We start from the raw sequence: 19,963 nt of genomic DNA, 5'->3' as shown, positions 1-19,963 counted from the left end.
TATAACATACAACACATCATTGCTACAAATTCTTCCACACATCTTTTGTTACCGACCCTGCAAAGATTATTCCACTCCTTCGACAATATTTGCCATCCGTATCAAAATCTTCACTGCAAGTCTCTTTGAATATTAGATATAACACTATATATAACACTATTCAAATATATATTTGTCTCAGAAAAGGGTTTATTTTCGGATTATGGAATAGAAAATATTCAGATAAAGTCCTTCAGAATTTATAGTTGGGATGTACTTTTCTCAACCTTACACGTATAGATTATACTATCAGGACAATATTTTCTTGTTTTCCAAATCATATAATTTGGAAGATTTATTCAATACTTTCTAAAAGTTTAATCTAAAAACATGCAACCATTGCGTTCTCTTTTTTTTTTTTAATTATGGGGTTGACACAATAAATATGAAATACTAGAACAACCTAACTTGGATAACGAGGGAACTTCTTAAAATTACAAGCGAAACAACCACTTTGTAGAACTGTAGACAGTTTGTTCACACTTTTTTTTTTTACTTAATTCACTTCCCTCTTTATGTTTCTTTCTCATAATACCTTTCTTTTTCTTTTGTTTCTGTTTCTCTCTTACGGTGGGTGTAGATAAAATGTGAAATATTCTAACAGAGAACAACAGGGAAAAGTCTAACTTATTTGAGTAAACAAAAATGCGAGACAGCCCTATCTTTTCTTTCCCCTTTAATCAATTTTTCCAATCAAATGAAGTAATATTGAAAAAATATGGTTTCCCTCCATTTCATTCTATATCAAAAATTGGTATAACGATATAAATTTGAAAGTAAGATTTAAATTAAAAGTACATACACATTTAATTTTAATGTTTAGCAACTCGGACAATATTAATAACAAGTAATCAAAGGATTGAAATCTTAAAATTATATTAATACATCAACTATTCCTCTTATTTTAAGAAATTGTCAAATTTTGGAAACATTTATTAAAAAATGTAAATTTTACATTCACTTTGCCTTTTTTCTCAAAAAATACTCAAATATACCCCGAACGGATTTAGCCAACAATTCCTATGCAATTATCGCTTTCTTGAACACCTAAAAAAAGAATGTGTAATTTACTTCAAAATCGAAATAAAAACAAAATAATACCTTCAAATATACCCCCGAAAGGATTTAGCAAACAATTCCTCTGCAATTATCATTTTCTTGAACACCTAAAAAGAATGTGCTGTGTAATTTACTTCAAAATGGATATAAAAACAAAATAAATACAACACTTCGGTTTTACTGCATTTTGGGCCTTCTTACCATATGGAAAGATACAAATGAGAACTGATTGCAAACATGCAATTAACCAAATTATCAAACAATTGATGAATCGCATGAAACAGGTGTGCAGAGAAATTGATTATTATCAGATATACCAGGAAAATCCACATAGTGGTTGAACATAAACAAAGTTGAAAGCAATAATAAACACCAAAACCAATAGGCTAGTCTAGGATCCCCAAATCCACCTTATTGTTGCAAATGAAGGGAAAGATGAGTTAGGCAGAAGCTGTCTTCTTTTGCTGGAAAATGACAGCATACACAGGAACTGCAACACCAATGCTGAAAGCAGAGAATACAGCAAGGGTCATTTTCAACCCCCGGTGCTTCATCCTGTCCAAGTTGTACATGTGCTTTGCATGAATATAATAGGGCTCATCATGGCCATGTCCACCCCCCATCCTCTTCATGGGAGTTGAATGAAAACCTCTGCTCACTGTCAACATATTATTTTCCAGTAAGAAGGCGGAACTCTGATGAAAACAGTGACTTTCCAAGAATCTAAAAGGGTATTGATATGCAATTGTGTGTGTAAGGATATCAGTAAATGTTAGGATTGTTAAATAACTAATTTCCAAGGATCAAAAAGGGTATTTATATGCAATTTTCTACACACTTATCACAGTAAGTGGATTGACAAGCTTAAATATAGAGCAATTTTCGATTGTTTTAAAAAATAAAACAGTACATAAAATTCAAATCGCAACCTAATAAATACAACAAACATTCAGGTAGCAACTAGAACAAGAAACAGTAGGCGCTAAATGTCAAACACATATTTTAAGGGTAGATCTGGATAGAGAAGGCCTTTGTTTGGGAGTGTTTGGAGATAAGAGGAAGTAATTGAAGAATCACCATTTAATTTTAACCAAGACTTCTGCATTATGCATCAATTTGAAAGATCGTAAGTAATCAATCACAGACAATTTAACAAACAAAGCAAAGGAAAGCTACTCCTAAATACTCCATCCCCTTTTCTTCTCTCCTCTTCCCTTCCATTTGTTTTATATTCCTTCTCATACGAACTCCCAGATGTTAAATAAAATAAATGCCAATAAATACAATGGTGGATTTGGAACTTAAAACCTGATTATAAATGTAAGTTCAACAGGATAAAACATTTATACAAAAGCCTGAGGTACGTATAGAAAACTTGCAAAATTGATTACAGCAATAAACAAGAAAAAGAAAAGCTTAAGCCTTCCCAACAGTCTTCCCTGCAAAGAAATCCTACAAACAAGATTTAATTGCCTCCCTTCATTTAATAACAGTTCTTTCAAAAGGCAACACTTCTGCACTATCAACAACCAATTGAATTTGTAACTATAAATTAAACTCATCTGAACTCATCCAACAGTATACATTTTGCAGCCAAAAAGAGGAGGGGGGACGACAATCTAGTGCATGGAGCTCAACCTTAGAGGGGTCTATGTAGGGTAGAAGTATGCAATATGAAGCCATAGCTCCCACATGCAGAAGAACAAATAAACAAAGAAAAAACAGCACACATGCAACAGAAACCAAAACAACTTCTACCTCAACAAACATCACCCTTTCCAAGCAGTACAAAAGGGCACATTATCAGATACAAGAAGTCCTTTGGTTCTAGGTTTACATGGTCTCATCTCTAGCCAGCTCCCTTGTTTGAAGCATTACTATTTCGCCATTGAACGTGATCAACCCTAATCATTCTCCACTTGAAATTCACGAAGCTAAACCTCCTCTAGTCTCAAGGAACACACCCAGAAAAAGTGATACTCTCAAAACTGCACTCCCTCTTGATCCAGTTTTCCACATTCAACTAAAAAGCATCCATCAACTAAAGTCACTGCCAACACCTCTCTCCTCAAACTCCACAATCAATATAAACGAACACAGTGCGAATTACACATCAATCCAGCCCTACACTTTCTCCTCTCACCGATTGCGTTTCATTCCCAAAGTAGGTATGTCACCACTCACAGTTTCCTATAAAACTTATTAAATTCATGAAAAAATAAACAATCCCCAATCTTCAACACAACGCGACCTGCAATCAACCATTTCTTTTCTATTATAAAATAAAAACCCTAACGATAAAAAAAAATAGCTCACGGTCACAGAAACCTCCGCATCCTTAAAGGAATTCAATCATAAAACAACCATAAAGAGCATCATCGTAAAACCAAAAACGAATTGCATTAAGATTTGCAAATTACAAATCACAAAAATATTATCAAAAGGGAGGATTTGACCTGATGTAGAGATGGAAGATTCAGAAGAAGCGACAAGTTTTGCGGCGGATCTGAGTGCGTTGTTGAAGGCCATTGGTAGCGCCGATTGGATTCGAAAGCCACGCGCTCGAAAATGAATAGGTTTCCCTACACGGTCGCCTTTAGGTTCAGCTTCGTCTTGCGAACACGCACGCCGTTCTACTCTTCTGAAAACCCTTCTTGTTTTGCTTCTTTGTCTCGATTTCAGTTTAATTTAACCCACTTTTCTTATTGGGCTCTGTTAGTGGTTACTGGTTAAGCTTAAGTTAAGTTAAATAAAATTTAAGACATAAAAAAAATCGAAAAACAAAAAGTTCAAGACACGTTTAAAAAGGAAAAAAAAGAAAAAAAAGATTACCACTTTTTTATTAATAAAAAATTAATATCAATGGCCGGGGTCATTTGGCCTCTAAATAATTTAAGGGTTAAATATGTTTTTGGTCCCTTAACTTTTAGTGAATTTTGGAATTAGTCCATTTTGAAACTTTGAACCGATTTAGTCCTTCATCTTTTGAAATACGTGGATTTAGTCTTTTTAATCAAATTTTGTTAAGTTTATTTGACATTTCAAGCGCGTTTCACAGTAGTATTTGAGTTAACATTAAAACAAAAATGTGTCAAACAGTATAAACAACTCAAATACAATCCTAAAATGCGTATGAAACATCAAATAAACCTAACAAAATTTGATTAAAAAGACTAAATCCACGTATTCCGAAAGATGAAGGATTAAATTGGTCCAAAGTTTCAAAATGGACTAATTCCAAAATTCACCTAAAGTTAAGGGACCAAAAACATATTTAACTCATAATTTAACAAAAGGATTGATTTTCTCTTACAAAAAGAAAATAAAAAATTTTAGTGTAATTATATCGTTATATATATATATATATATATATATATATATATATAATATAATATAATATGAGTATTCTCTCTTTTGTGTCCACATTTCATAATATTAAATTTATCTTTTTCAATATAATTATTTATTAAATTTTTTAAAAATAATGATTATTTTTACTTATTTTTTATAAAATTGTTTATTTTTTTTCTTTTTTTATTCATCAACAATTAATTTCTCTATTCATTACATTTTATTTTTAATAAATATAAATTTATTTTATATTTAACAAAATTACACTATTATCACTTATTAACATATTATCATTCATATCTAAAAAATACGTACACAGATGCAATAGCGTATGTGTGGATACTAGTATATATATATATATATATATATATATATATATATATATATATATATATATAATTACACTATTATCACTTATTAACATATTATCATTCATATCTAAAAAATACGTACACAGATGCAATAGCGTCTGTGTGAATACTAGTGTATATATATATATATATATATATATATATATATATATATATATATATATATATATATATATATATATATATTTAAATTCGTTTGAATTCGATTAAAAAAAAACTTTACATTATATAACTATATAGAAATTAGACACGAATATATCCGTTATATATTTTTTCATATTTGTCTCATTATCTATTTGGTTTTTAAATATTAAAATATTTTTAATTTAATTAATTATTTTAAAATTTATTTATTTTTATCCTTAATTTCTTATTTTATTTATAGAATGAGTATATTCTTATATGATATTCTTATTTTATATTTATATAATTATAATATTTTCAATATTTAATATTGAATAAACGAGATGTATAGAATTTTTTCATTAAATATAATTTTAATTTTAAAAAACAATTAAGCATGTAAGTAATAACAGATATTACAAAGATAACATAAAATATTTATATACCATTAAGAATGAGAATGTAAATGGATATGCACTTTTATTTCAATGGAAAGTTTTTACAAATATATTATTTAATATTTTTAATTAAAAATAATAAATTTATTTTTTTATGATATCATTTTAATTATGTATATTAACTTTTCTTTTAAAGTTATGTTGTAACATCCCAAAAACTAGATAACCTCAAATTGATAAAACGTCACATACATGAATAATCAGAGAGTACGGAGTTTGGAGTATGCAGACATACAGTACGTCAAGCATTTCCCAGATTACATAAAAGAAGCTCCACACGGCCTAAACAAAGTACACTGGAAAAGCAAATAACTATACTAGGTCTTGTGCGGACAAGAGAAACATAACTAATAAAATCCTTCAGTGATGGGCCCCACAGTGGGTCCAATACTAATCCAATCCATCAAGTTGCAGCATTCCTATTATCCATACCACTATTAGGGGTTCTCACATTTGCTCACATCAATAGAATTGATGATCATTGCAATAGAGAAGACCACACACATCATACAAGCAAGCAAAAGGGTAAGCTAGTGTAAAGGAATTTCATATTATAACAGTCCACATGTAACCCCAAAGCCAAGCATAAATAACAAGCATCTACACAGAGCTACCAAAACATATGAGACACCAAGACTTGACTATTTAGATACGTAACTGAGGCACCACCACCAAGTAGTGAAATTACGTCCTAACAGTGAGGCTTCACCACGAGGCCTTCGCGGAATTACACCCTTACAAGAGGCACCACCACGTGGCCTTCGTGGAATTACGTTCTGGCCTTGAGGCACCACCACGATCCTCGCGTGGAATTACGTCCTTATGTTAAGGCACCACCATGAACTCTCACCGCGAGGTCCATGGAATTAAGTCCAATAGGTAAGGCACCACCAGGGACTCCCATTAGAAGGGTCCATGGGATTACGTCCGACAGATGAGGCACTACCATGAGCTCTCTTACGCCATGCTCACACTTTGTACATGATTCACCAACCAATTAGAAAGTTTCCCACAATACCAATATCATGCATAACAACCTATCATAAAACTCACGCTTTCCAATTCAAACACAATGGAACAACATATCATATACATCTCACCCTCATACATAATCAAGGCATTATCCCTCAACCTTTTTTGGGAAAGCATTCAAATCAATCAAACAAACAATCACATCATTGGCCATTCACGTTATAGCATGAAACTTGCCCCAGCCTCGCTCAGGCGAGAAGGGAGGCGGGACGTCCTCTCGCTTAAGCGAGTCCCTTCTCGCCTAGGCGAGAGTGCGAGTAGTGAAACAATGACTCCTGCGGATTCTCGCTCAAGCGAGTCCCCTCTCGCCTAAGCGAGATACGCTTCGCTCAAAAATTGCAGACGAGTCGCCTAAGCGACTGTTCGCGCAGAAAGCGTGGGCGAGCCTCTACTAGTCTCGCCTAGGCGAGGCATGCTCGCTTGGGTGAGAAAACCCGTGCCCGCCACTGTTTCTTCATACAACAGTCACACATACACCAAACCCAAAGGCCAAACGACATTCTTATCACATCACAGTAGCATACAATCCACATAATCATGCAATAGCAGTAGAACAAGCAGAAAATGATCTAGACAAATGGACACTAGCTTCCCTTACCTAGATATAGCTAGAAAAAGAGATTCTGACACCGAACAGCTGAGCACAACAGCTCCACGAGCAGATTCAAGGGCTGATAACAGGGAAACAAAAAGAACATACTATTATCGCGGCGAATCTTTGTTGGCTCAGAAAACTAACTTGGAAAGGCGAAGATGAGTTAAGAGAACTTACGTGGAATAGAGGAATGGAAAAGGTCGATAAGCTAACTTGGAAGGAGGAGGGAAGCCAAAACCCTAGCAGAGCTTTGTAACGAAGAGAAGAGTTGAGAGTGAGCTGTTTTCCAAGTGAAAGCAGAAGTAGGAACTAAAAGGGCAACTTAGGGTTCTAAAGCCTCTAAGTGGGCTGACCTTAAGCTCAATAAAAAGCCAAGCCCTAAACCTTAAGGCGGCTAGAAAAATGAGACTTTACATATGTTGCTATATTAGTAGTAAAAAATTCATATTTAATAAAATATAGTTAATTATTTAGAACTTTGCTAACCTTTTATCTTTTACAGTTATGTTGGAGTTTCCGTATGAATACATTTCTTTCATTTATATTTACCGTTTATGTCTTCGAGTGTTATATCATAAAATATTAATATCAAAGATTAAAATATAATTTTTGATGTTCATGTAAAAACAAATATTTAAAAGCTGAAAACATAGATTTGGTTAGATTTGGATCGAATGCAAATTGGTTAAAATATTTTATAACATTCCAGATATTATGATAATATAAACAAATAGTTAAACAGTTTAAAATACTCATATAGTTATTTAAAATAAAAATAAATAACTATGAAAAGTATTGTAAATAATTATCTAAAACAAAAGAATATATATATATATATATATATATATATATTTATTTATTTAGAATCATAAAATACTAAATCCTCTTACTCTCATTTGTTATTATCTAATTTGTTATTATGGTCTCAAAACCTACAAGCTTCTCTGCTCACACCATTTGGTGGTCATAGCATAAGAAAACAACCAATAAAAACAAATAAAACACCAAAGAGAAGGGTAAGTTAATATAATGAAACTTCATATCAATTTATATCATGTATAAACATTATACTCATTAAGTATAAACCACACTAATATAACAAATTATACCAATTAACTGACTCTAGATTCGATTATTCAGATGATGCACATGATATAAAATTCTAAGAAAGTATGCACTTGTGATGATTTATAAACTCTGCAAAGTCAAAACTAAAGAGGTTATTACCCAATCATACACAGGACTAATCCTCTAATGTCTTAGACCCAATACGTCACAAGATAAAGATCTTTTGTCACTCTCACCGCATAATTCATTATACTCTATATGAGTGTGATCGAATATTAGAGTTCATAATACATTCCTGTTTAAACATTTCTTGTATCAAGACATACATTAAAACATAACCATAATAGAATTTCCCTTGAAATTCATTTAATAATTCGTATTCCATTCTCCTAATACATCACTGGTTCAATTATCACAAACATTCATCTTTCTATAAAACAAAATTTATTAAAATAAAACAATAAGATGTTCCTTAGGCTCTGGTCAACTTGCTCACTGTTGTTCCTTAGGCTCTGGTCAACTCGCTCACTGAGTGCATCTTCTCGTTGGGCGAAGATTTCACTTTTGACCAATGATGAGATTGCTCGCCCAACGAGTTTACCATTGGAACTCAAGGGAAAATATTCCCTCATAAATCGCCCAACGACCCCCAAATTAGGGTGCCCCTGACTCATTACTTGCACAACGAGACCTTGCTCGCCTAGCGGGTCTGCATAATTTTGCAGAACAAAATTTTGCATAATTGTGCAAATTTCAATTCTACTGAATTATGTGTTTTTGAGTCCTGATGCACTTGAGCTTGACAATTTTACAACTTCTCAAGCCATACCAGAGTTTTAGTTACAGAAAAACATCATCACAAAGGCATCTAAGCACATTCTCAATTTCACAAATTCAATCAAATAGATAAAATCAGAATTAACACCAAATTATCACAAAATTTCATGCTATAATCAAAACTTCATCATCGATTCTAAGAAATTGAAACCAGTTCAATAATCATACAAGACAAATAAGGTTTAATTAGCTTCACTTACTTATGTAAAGCTGAACTAACTCTAAAACACCATGACATTCCTTAAGCCCTAAGGTACTCTATCAACACACAAATATACCACAAAATGATCATATCATATCCTTATGATCCTTGATCAACAGAGAATTAGACAAAAGACATCAGAGTCACATGCGATCTTTAAAAGATATACATGTAAGATGATAAGAAAATACCAAAAGGTGAGCTGAATTTCAACTTACTCAATTTGAGAAACTGATCGGATTAGGTTTAATTACTTGGATGGTACCCACTTTGGTAGGAGTGTGTCAATTTGGTACCCGCCGAAAAAAAGTGTCAATTGTATCCCCACTTTTGAAAAAGTGCATCAATCAGGTCCCTTTCAGAAAAAAATAATTAACGCCGTTAACGGCAGGACACGTGTCACTCTCACGTTTTTTTAATATTTTTTAATTTTTATTTTAATTTTTTTAATTTTTTTTTTTGTAAAATTTTGTTGTTGCCACGTGTCAAGTCCCTGTTTTGACAGCTGGCAATGTCAGTGCCACGTGACAAGATAATGCCACGTGTGATAACTGTTATTGTACTGATTTCAATTTAGTACCCATATATACCTAATTGTTTCAATTTAGTCCCCATTTTTGTGCCTTTGGTTCAATTTTGTCCCAATTTTTTTTAATAATTGAATTATATTTTTTAATTCATTTTTTTATAAGATTAATACTAATTAAGTATAAATATTTTTACAAAATTAAGTACTTATATTTATCTTAAAATTTAGTGGTCAAAGAATACATGGACAAGATATGGGTTAATAATATAAAATAACATAATATGCTAAAAAGTTTTTTTTAATAAAAAAATATTAGTATAACATTTATACAAATAATATATTTGGTCTTGAATTGGACAGAAACAATATTGTTTTAATTTGAAAAAAAAAAGTAGATGATTATATTGTTCTATTAGTATAACATTTTTTGTACAACTAAATTTTAATATAAATATCAGAGTACTTAATTTCGTAAAAATATTTATACTTAATTAGTATTAATCTTATAAAAAAATGACTTAAAAATCTTCTTCAATTATTTAAAAAAATTGGGATAAAATTGAACCAAAGGCACAAAAGTAGGGACTAAATTGAAACAATCCGGTATATATGGGTACTAAATTGAAATCAGTACAATAACAGTTGTCACACGTGGCATTATCTTGCCACGTGGCACTGACATTGCCACGTGTCAAAATAGGGACTTGACACGTGGCAACAAAAAAATTTTACAAAAAAAAATTTTAAAAAAAATTAAAAATTAAAAAATATTAAAAAAACGTGAGAGTGACACGTGTCCTGCCGTTAACGGCGTTAATTATTTTTTTCTGAAAGGGACCTGATTGATGCACTTTTTCAAAAGTGGGGACGCAATTGACACTTTTTTTTCGACGGGTACCAAATTGACACACTCCTACTAAAGTGGGTACCATCCGAATAATTAAACCATCGAATTAACTTGAAAATCTCACCGCAAGAATCATACAGGCGGTCTCCGATCTTCAAAAAGATGATTACAGAGTCAGAAAACTTAGAAAGATGAAAGAGCTATAAGAAAAAGAGTTTTAGAGAGATGAAATATTGTTAAGTAATGAAATCCCTTTTTGAGATTCCTTTTTATAATTATGCATTATATTATTAAACTAATAGGGTCTAATTATTTTAAAACACCATCATTCTTCAAATATGTCCTTTTAGTTCTAATATTGTTTTTTTTTTCAACCAGGTCCTAATTTTTGTCATTTTTATTCAATTTGGTATTTTTTTGCTAACATTGTTTAAATAATTAATGATAATGAACACTGATTGCCACATGTAACTTTGTGGTTTTTTTGGTTTCTTTTAAATGTTATTTTTTTAAAATTTTGAAAAAATTTCCACATGTCAAGTTAATGTTTGGTGTTTATATTAGTTGTGTTTGTCCAATTTAATCTTTTTTTTTAAATGAAACAATTTTGTCCATCTTCAAATTGAGACAAAATTTAATTTTTATTTAGATGTTACAGTGATATTTTTATTAAAATTCACATTTTTATTAAATATTTTGGTTTAGGGTTATAATTAATTTAAAATTAAAACAAAAATGATAGTGATTAGATGATGACTAGTTTTAAAATTTTAGATCTATGGTCTTAGTTATCATCCTTACCGTTTTAGCTCTAATTTTCAAACAATTATAACCTTAGACGAAAAAATATTTAACAAAAATATCATTATAAGTTTTATATAAAAATTAAATTTAGTATCAATTTTGAGATAAATAAAATTGCTCAATTTAAAAAAAAAGAGATTAAATTGAATAAAAATAATCAATATAAAAATCAAATTGAATATTAAATTTTGACTCTTACATGTGTCATGTTTGACACGTAAAATTATTTCAAAAACTAAAATAAAAATAAAAAATCATAAAATGACACATAATCTTTGTTGTTAATTATCCTTAATTATTAACAATTTTAAAAAAATAAATAAAACAAAATTAAGAAAATTAAAATCTAATTTAAAGAAATAATATTAAAACTAAAATAATAAAATTGAAGGAAAATAGAAATTAAATATTATTTTAACGATGAAAATTTGATCCGAACCAACCATATAAGTGAACAAGAATTCTTTAATTTAAAAATAAAAGGAAGAGAAAAAATGGCTTTAGAGTTCCCTCCACCACTAGATAATATAATATATTGCAGTTCTTCAAACGCCACACACTCACACCTCACAAGCACACCTTTTCTGCAATTCAGTTCCTTCTCTACCAAACATCACACACTGTGTTGTTGTTTTAGATGGCCACCGCATGTAACCTTAACCTTAACCTTAATCTAAACTTTAACCATGCGTTTCTTGGGATGCACCCGAAGGTTATGACGTGGCCCACGCGCGTCCCGTCGCTGAGCGGCGGCGGAAACGGGGCGGCGTCGCTGGTGGTGACGCGCGCCATCGACGCGAACCAGTTCCTGGGGGACTTCGGTGCGAGGGACCCTTTTCCGGCGGAATTGGAGAGCTCGTTCGGAGATAAGGTGCTGGGATACGGCAACACCGAACACAAAATCCTCATCCCCAATATCTCTGCTCTCTCTCTCGCGCAGCAGGATTGTGCTCCCATTTCCCCTTTGCAACCCCCCATCTCAGAACAGGACGCTCAGATGCTCATCAGAAAGGTAACAACTACAATTTTTTTCTCAATTGTGATACCAACTATTGTATTGGAAGAATTTTTTTGCGGAAAAATTAGATAAAAATGATTTAAGGCATAAATTATCTTTAAGTTGTAGATAAACTATTTTTCTTTCTTTCTCACTGTTTTTGTAGAGAAACATGTCAAAATACACTTTAGATATTAAATAAAAAAACTAGGTTGTGTAAGATTGATATGGGAACGGTTGATTAATACATATGCATAAACTGAATTTAGTTTTAAAATAATAAACTTATTTTATTTTTACATAAAATTTATCCAAACAGACTCAAGTTATGTTAGTGTGTCTACACTCTACTTATCGTCATATGAAAGAGATGATTGGTTATCCGTTTAGTCTTTATAGTTGAAACAAGATGATTGATTGACTTTTGGTTTCGGATGACATTGTTGTTTATTATGAATATGAATTAAATGAATCAAATGATGATAAATTGTCGTTGATTGATTCTATTGTATGTTTGGGATGGTTCACATTTTTTTAGACTCTGAAAATATGGAGTTTTTAGTTTGGTTTCTGTTCTCAGAAGCATCATATGTAATCTGGTTCTGTACAGAGAAGCATCTTATGTAATCTGGTTCTGCACATTTTGAAAACTTTTGATTGAGTCAACACAAGTTAGTACAGTCCAATGATAACTATGCATTGGAATTATGCATAATGTTGAAGCAGTACATAGTTACCTGTTATAAACTTCTGTTTTACAGAAAAATGGATAGCTGTGTGATGGTTCTTTTTACTTTTTCCACCTTCCCAGGACTTATTTTCTCTTCATTTTTGTAGGTTGTGGGTTGGAGACTTGTGAATGAGGAAGGTAAACATAAACTTCAGTGCTTGTGGAAATTGAGAGATTTTAAAAGTGGGGTTGAACTCATTAACAGGATCTCTAAGGTTGTTGAGGCTACAGGCCATTTCCCTAATATCTACTTGGAACAACCAAATCAAGTGAGGGCAGAACTATGGACTGCTTCCATTGGTAAGCAATAAACTTGAACCACCCTTCTTCTTGTTCATCACATTCAATACAATAGAATATTTTCATTTTAGTTGCATTTCATCAAAATCCCTATATCATCAGTTTCTTTCATTCTATTTAGCACTTGTTTTAGTTACTAGTTGCAAGTTCCTGGTAGAGAACGCAAAAACCCCACAGGGAACATCATCTAGTAGGTACCAATGTGTGTATATATGAGTTGCTCATTATATATACTTCATTTATGGGAGTCACTTAAATGAGAACAATAAATATTGATCATTGTAAGTAGTTATATGACTGCGAAATTCTAATCTTGATAATTATGCATCTTTTTTTATACAATGATATTGCTGAGGTTGTTCATATTATTGTTGTTAATGATCAAGAGATGTTGTTCTCACATCCATGTATTCTCATCTTGTAACATGATATTGAAATGGTTCAAAATTTTGCAGGAGGTTTAAGTATGAATGATTTTATTGTTGCTGCAAAGATAGATGAAATAAAGACATCAGATCTTGCCCCAAAGAAAAGGGTTTGGGCATAAAGCCCTCATGAGCACCATAAAACAATTTACCATGAGATTTTCTTCAAAATAGAATTACCACTAATTTGTGTTATTTGATTAAATCTATTAATTCTTTACTCTTCATGTCTGTAGTCTCACATCTATTCTTGTTTGGTAAGAATAATTACTTTCAGGATCCAAAAACTATATTCTAAGCTAGCCATTTACATAACTCACATGCATAACAAAACTTGCAGGGTTCAACTAAAGATTGAACATAACGATTTATGACCCTATTAATCTGTGTGAAAAAGATTTGCAATTTGGACATGGAATCTGCGAAATATATCTTAAATAATAAGTTGGCGTGGGTAATTTAATTACTTGATCAACTCTGAGCAGTTATTGGAGCAAAGATCAATTTCATTTACATTTGATTGGGAATCACATTTATGGAGCAAATCAAATTACATTAGTGGGGACACACTCACTCTTGAACAGTTTTCAATGGATTTATTGAATCAATTATTTAAATATTAAATATTGTTGTTACTAGTTCGAAGTCTTTTTCACACACTTGTTCAAAGATGCAAAGTTAACACGTAACAAACAGTGTAATACATAATTGGCGGAGAAATAAAAACAAACCAGTCTTTGGAAGTTTGATCTTAATGTTAAAATCTAACAAGATTCATTATCTAATGTTTAGAGAGATAAATAAGTAAATTTATGATGAAACAAATTCACAATCCCCTGAGGGAATAGCCACGCAAATAATTTCATTATTATTTTAAGCCAATTCATCCGTTCCTCAGTATCAACTATAATAACCAATTTTTTAACAATGGCGTATGTTTTTACAATTTATAGTTGCAACTTAAGTAATATATATAATATAATTTTACTTCTTATTGTATAATATTTTCCTTTCTATTTCTAATTATACTTATCCTTTGTTTGGGTAAAAATAAAGTGATAAAAAATAGAAAAGATAAAAAGATTAAATATTTAAGAAAGGGTAAGGTCTGATTCAATAAAAATTCTTTTCTCACAATTTGAATTGAAATGAAAGAGAAATAATTTCCTTAAAAAGATAAATTATATTAAGAAATACAAAATTCCTTTTAATCCCTTAATTTAAATACCAAAATCAGAATTATTTAAATTTCAGAAACATGAAATCATAAACCTATAATTTTTTCTATTATATTTCTCTTTTTATTTTACCCTCCTTATCTCTTTTCTTTAGAAGAATATCCAGTGAAAACAGTGAAAACAAAGCTTCAGCGTGAGATTAAAGTAAAAAAAAAAAAATGAAATATTGATAACTATGTAGAAAAGTGATTTTGAATAAGGAGGTAAAACTGAGGTATAAGAAAAGTAGAAACGAGGTTTGTACCATGTTTTGAATTCCATAGTGTCTGGTCTTATACTGTATAGTGGTGTTACAGACAAGAAGATTAGGAGAGTCAAAATATTTTGAAACATTCCAGTGAGAAGCAGAAGAGATGAATTGCCTTTCCTCCCCTTCCACTGCTGGTTCTACTCTTTTATCATCTTCGGCTTTTCTTCCTCGCCAAACTCAAGGTTCCACCTATCTCTCTCTTCTCTCTCTCTCCTCTTTCTCTCTGACATGGGTTTCTCCTTTGACTAGCAGGGTTCTCTCTGGGTACCTTCAAATTGTCGAAGAAAGAGGTTTGCTTTCGAACCAGTCCCCCATTTCCATTTCCAACACACAATTCTACCATTTCAAGATTTTTTTTTTTTTGTGATAAATAAGTTTTTGTTTTCCCATTCAGTTCAGATTTTTACTTTTAGTTCTCTAGAACTTGTTCCCTATCTTCAGTTCCTCATATTTTTATTGCTCATGGTTATTTAAAGTTTAGCCTTTTGTTCCCATTTTTGTCTGGTGGTACTGATTATGAGCAATAAAAATGGATTGAAAATTGACAAAAAATTTCAGAGGGACTAGAACTCAAAATTTTAAATTCTCGAAGGATCAAACACTTATTTATCTGTTTTTTTTTTTAATAGAAAAAGAATAGTAGTGGTTGATTTTTTATTATCATGTGTCTTTTGCCGTTGCTTGCTGTATTTACCAATGGAATCCGTATGTTTATTATCCACTTTGAAAGTATGTGGAGAGTCTTGTATATAAAGTGAGAATACTAAGCAATATAGTGTTTGTTGCCTTTTGGAATATTCAAAATTTTGGAATACTCAAGATGTACAACACTTTATACATTCTGCTATTGATTAAAATTTATTGAAAACTATAAAATTACGAGTGTGACGGAGAGTGTGTTATTTCTCCTATATATATATATATATATTTATTGTACTGTGGGATGCTTTAGGAACTAGGAAGAACATGTTCATTACAATGACATTCTCTTAGTTTCTTAAACCTGTACTGCATAATATATTTAGTTTTAGCATTTGAAAGAGGATTTTGGGCTTTTTTCCCAGTGGTAATAGGATTTGTTAATCGTTGTATTGCAGAATGTATATTAGGAGCTCTCAAACATTCTTAAATACATATTCATTTCAATCTTCGAATGTAGGAAAATGTGAAATGTCTGATGCTGGATGTTGGTTTCTTACTGTCACTAAGTGTGGTTTACCGGGTCTCTGGAATCCCTTGTATAAATCTGTTTATGCGAAACTCAAATCTTTTATCACCTGTTGCTTAGTATCCTTTTGTGTCATATTTTTATTATGTTGTGAGAAGAACACTTCAAATCTAGAGACCAGAAAGAGTCTATAAATAAAGTGAAAACTTCCAGGCCTATTGAGGCAAAATCGTCTGAAATGTGTAAATTGATCTATTAGAAAACCGAGTTATGGAAAGGAAGTGAATGAAATAGGTAAACAGAAACCGACCTTCAATTCAGCAATAAATGCTCAAACTTTATGGCAAATACAACCTCTTTATGGATTACTACTACATTTTATGATTTGGGGTGTTTGTCTGATCATGTTGGACTTTTCACTTAAATTTTCTGACTGGAAAAGCATGTCCTGTTTAAAAATTTGCCTATTTAACCTCTCACTCTTTCATCTCCTTAAAGAAACAAAATGTAAAATGAATATTGTTTTATTGGCCTTTAATTTTATGAAAATATGTTCAATGCTGCAGAGTAGATGTATAAGGAAAGCTGGACGTATTAAAATCACTGCAAAGTTTGAGCTGAAGCCACCACCATATCCACTGGTAAGATCCAAAGTTTGTTCATTACTCCATTTATTACTTATTAGAATTAACTGTGTTGGACCCAATTGCAAGAGGACTTGAAATTCACCTTGGAAATGAGATTTTGGTGTATGGTTTATGATTGACAAGCTCTTCCTTCAAGCTGGCAAACTTTTAAAGGGAACAGTGCTTCAAATGAAACATAGCAATTGCCATAAAATTAGATTTGTTCTGGCTTCATCTTTTTCTTGAAGTTAATATCGCATGGACTTGAATCATTATAATCACCATCACTCTATTGGACAGACTTCAGTTTATTATAACTAGCCATTTAGTTTCTTTCTGTGCAGCACATCAGTTACACTGAACTGATTGAACAGTACCACAAGAGTTTCATGTAGTTTTTGCAATGACCTACCATATGTCTTGTACTTGTGCAGATTCTTAAGTTTATGCTGAACTGATATTACATGTTTTTACGAATACTGTCACAATGAAAACTCTCAGAATGCTTTGGAGCCTATTATGAGTCAGGAGACACTCGAATATCACTGGGGGAAACATCACAGGACTTATGTAGATAATCTGAACAGGCAAATCGATGGAACGGATCTAGAAGAGAAGTCACTGGAGAATGTTGTAGTTATTTCGTATAATAAGGGTGACTTTCTTCCGGCTTTCAACAATGCAGCACAGGCATGCATTCTTGTAATCATAAATTCTTGTCTATTTTTCTAAACCATTGCATAGCAATCATGTTCAACTTTTTGCAGGCATGGAACCATGACTTCTTCTGGGAGTCGATGAAACCCGGCGGTGGTGGAAAGCCATCTGGGGATCTTCTAAAGCTGATTAAAAGAGACTTTGGTTCATTTGAAAATTTCCTTGACGAGTTCAAGACTGCTGCTTCAACACAATTTGGTTCAGGATGGGCATGGCTTGCCTGTGAGTAAATACCCTTCTGATTTCTGGCATTCATTTTTAATTTTCTTGGTATATCTGATAATTTTCCTTTTCATACCCTTCTTTTCCCTTTCATATATAGATAAAGAAAGCAAAATTGACGTGGGAAATGCTGTGAATCCTCTTCCATCTGACGAGGACAAGAAACTGGTTGTGGTAAAGACTCCCAATGCTGTGAACCCTCTTGTTTGGAACTACTATCATGTAAGTTATAAGGATTACCTATAACATCCAAAATTCATTTTATACTTTAAAACATGAATGCTAAGGTAAGGTCTCAGCATCATGGTTAAAATGTCTGACAAGATTCAATGTTTTATTTCTTGCAGCCACTCCTTACCATTGATGTCTGGGAGGTACTAATCTAGTTTACTTTGTTTTACTGGAATTTAGTACATTAAAACTATCATTTCATTTCTTTGGTAAAAAGTTTGCTGACTTTGTGATAATATTTCACTTTTATTCAGCATGCTTACTACATTGATTTTCAGGTGAGATTTGAGTTCAGAGAATTACACTGTGATTACTATCTCTGATAATTCTTCTCAGTAGTCTTTGACTGCTTTGTTATCTTTGTAGAACCAGCGCCCTGATTATATATCAGTGTTCATGGATAAGCTTGTATCTTGGGATTCTGTCAGCTCAAGACTTGAACAAGCTAAGGCTCGAATTGTGGAGCGGGAGAAAGAGGCTGAGAGGAATAAAAGAGAACAGAAACCAAGGAGCAGTGAAAGTATTCCTGAGGTTTATCCTGATAGTGATGCTGACTTGGGTGCAGATGAGTAAAATATTTTTCATATGGAGTTTAGAAGTGTGTATTCTTTGCTCTAGCTGGATGTGGTATAGAGGCTCAATCACTTCAAGCTGCAAATTTTGTTCTATGATAAATGTTGTAATTTAGTGCTTCATACATAGTTTATACAACATGTGTTGAAGGCTTTGAGGCTTAATTTATGCATTGTCTTGCAAGAACCAATTAGACTTTGATGTTGTTAGAGAAAAAAAAAAAACACTAAGTTTCTTTCCGAAAGGGGAAACAAATCTTACTTAGTTGAGCTTTGGCTTAGGTATCAGTGAAGCCTGCTGTATTCCATTGCCACCTCTTTTTGCCTTGCAGTCAAATGATGTTCATCTGTTGACATGTTTCATTGCAATCTCAACGTGTATTTTTTTAAATAAATATGCAAAATTAATGGAAAACTTGTGTTTGAAATATTTAAACATTTTCACGTTAATAAAAAGTGATATTATATGTTTGGAGTTAATTAATTAATGAACAAATAATTTTACTTATAACCATTGAAACAAAATAATAGATTTATATTGTAATTTTTTATTATAAAATGGCATAATTTGTTTAGTTTATATATATATATATATATATATATATATATATATATATATATATAAAATGAAATATTAAAAAACTCATAACATTATTTGAAAAAATATATAATTTAATTTTTTAACAATCTTTTAGGTTTGACTATATATATGTATATCGCGATGCTCAATAAAGAAAGATGCATAAATATATAATTTTTAATACATTATAACAAATTTCATATAATGTATTGATACTTAAAGTTATTATTTATATTCGCTTAAAATTATCAGAGACTGACATTTTTAGCAAATGATATTTTATATAAGTCTAAACATTTATTTAGGTCTATGCCGCGCGTGTTCACCTGTCTAATTTTCCCTTTTTTTTTTCTTCCTAAACCCCCATTATTACTACCTCCGTATAATTACTATTAGCGCTCCCATTATTACTACCTCCCTCTATTACTATTTGCACCCCCATTGTAGTAATAAAAAGACAAAAGGTACTATTTGCACCATGCCACCTCTGTTACTGCTTCTACCCATTTCTCCATTGCTGCTATCGTTGCCTCCTCCAACTACACTATTGTTCTCCATTGTTGTTGCAGTCTTTGAGAGGAGGAAGAAGAGA

The 19,963-nt window shown here is 31.7% G+C and overlaps 3 protein-coding genes across 5 annotated transcripts; 2 read left to right on the top strand and 1 right to left on the bottom strand.

The window, feature by feature from the left end:
* Nucleotides 1-1,224: 1,224 nt before the first annotated feature.
* Nucleotides 1,225-3,825, bottom strand: LOC114192177. The gene is made up of 2 exons (XM_028081809.1): nt 3,555-3,825; nt 1,225-1,756 (listed from the first exon to the last, which is right to left on the bottom strand). Exons 1-2 carry the CDS (start codon nt 3,625-3,627, stop codon nt 1,539-1,541), a joined length of 291 nt encoding a protein of 96 aa, XP_027937610.1. The 5' UTR covers nt 3,628-3,825; the 3' UTR covers nt 1,225-1,538.
* Nucleotides 3,826-11,852: 8,027 nt separating this feature from the next.
* On the top strand, nt 11,853-14,057 carry LOC114190331 (probable pterin-4-alpha-carbinolamine dehydratase, chloroplastic). Its single transcript, XM_028079170.1, has 3 exons — nt 11,853-12,327; nt 13,150-13,342; nt 13,798-14,057. Exons 1-3 carry the CDS (start codon nt 11,953-11,955, stop codon nt 13,887-13,889), a joined length of 660 nt encoding a protein of 219 aa, XP_027934971.1. The 5' UTR covers nt 11,853-11,952; the 3' UTR covers nt 13,890-14,057.
* A 1,189-nt stretch (nt 14,058-15,246) lies between these two features.
* On the top strand, nt 15,247-19,154 carry LOC114190239 (superoxide dismutase [Fe], chloroplastic). Of its 3 annotated transcripts, none has more exons than XM_028079044.1 (9): nt 15,247-15,437; nt 15,508-15,545; nt 16,990-17,064; nt 17,551-17,739; nt 17,817-17,988; nt 18,089-18,210; nt 18,336-18,362; nt 18,474-18,497; nt 18,586-19,154. In XM_028079044.1, the coding sequence occupies exons 1-9, from the start codon at nt 15,359-15,361 to the stop codon at nt 18,790-18,792; spliced, it is 933 nt and encodes a 310-aa protein (XP_027934845.1). In that variant the 5' UTR covers nt 15,247-15,358; the 3' UTR covers nt 18,793-19,154. The 3 variants fall into 3 exon arrangements, with proteins under 3 accessions (XP_027934845.1, XP_027934846.1, XP_027934847.1); XM_028079045.1 differs by having other exon boundaries at nt 15,255-15,437; nt 16,995-17,064; XM_028079046.1 differs by lacking the exons at nt 15,247-15,437; nt 15,508-15,545 and having other exon boundaries at nt 17,018-17,064; nt 17,484-17,739.
* The last annotated feature ends 809 nt before the right edge of the window (nt 19,155-19,963 follow it).

The sequence above is a fragment of the Vigna unguiculata genome, chromosome 7 (assembly GCF_004118075.2).
Source record: "Vigna unguiculata cultivar IT97K-499-35 chromosome 7, ASM411807v1, whole genome shotgun sequence".
NCBI lineage: Eukaryota > Viridiplantae > Streptophyta > Magnoliopsida > Fabales > Fabaceae > Vigna > Vigna unguiculata.
The sequence above is the reverse complement of the archived record's forward strand: the minus strand, read 5'-3'. Positions and strand labels throughout refer to the sequence as shown.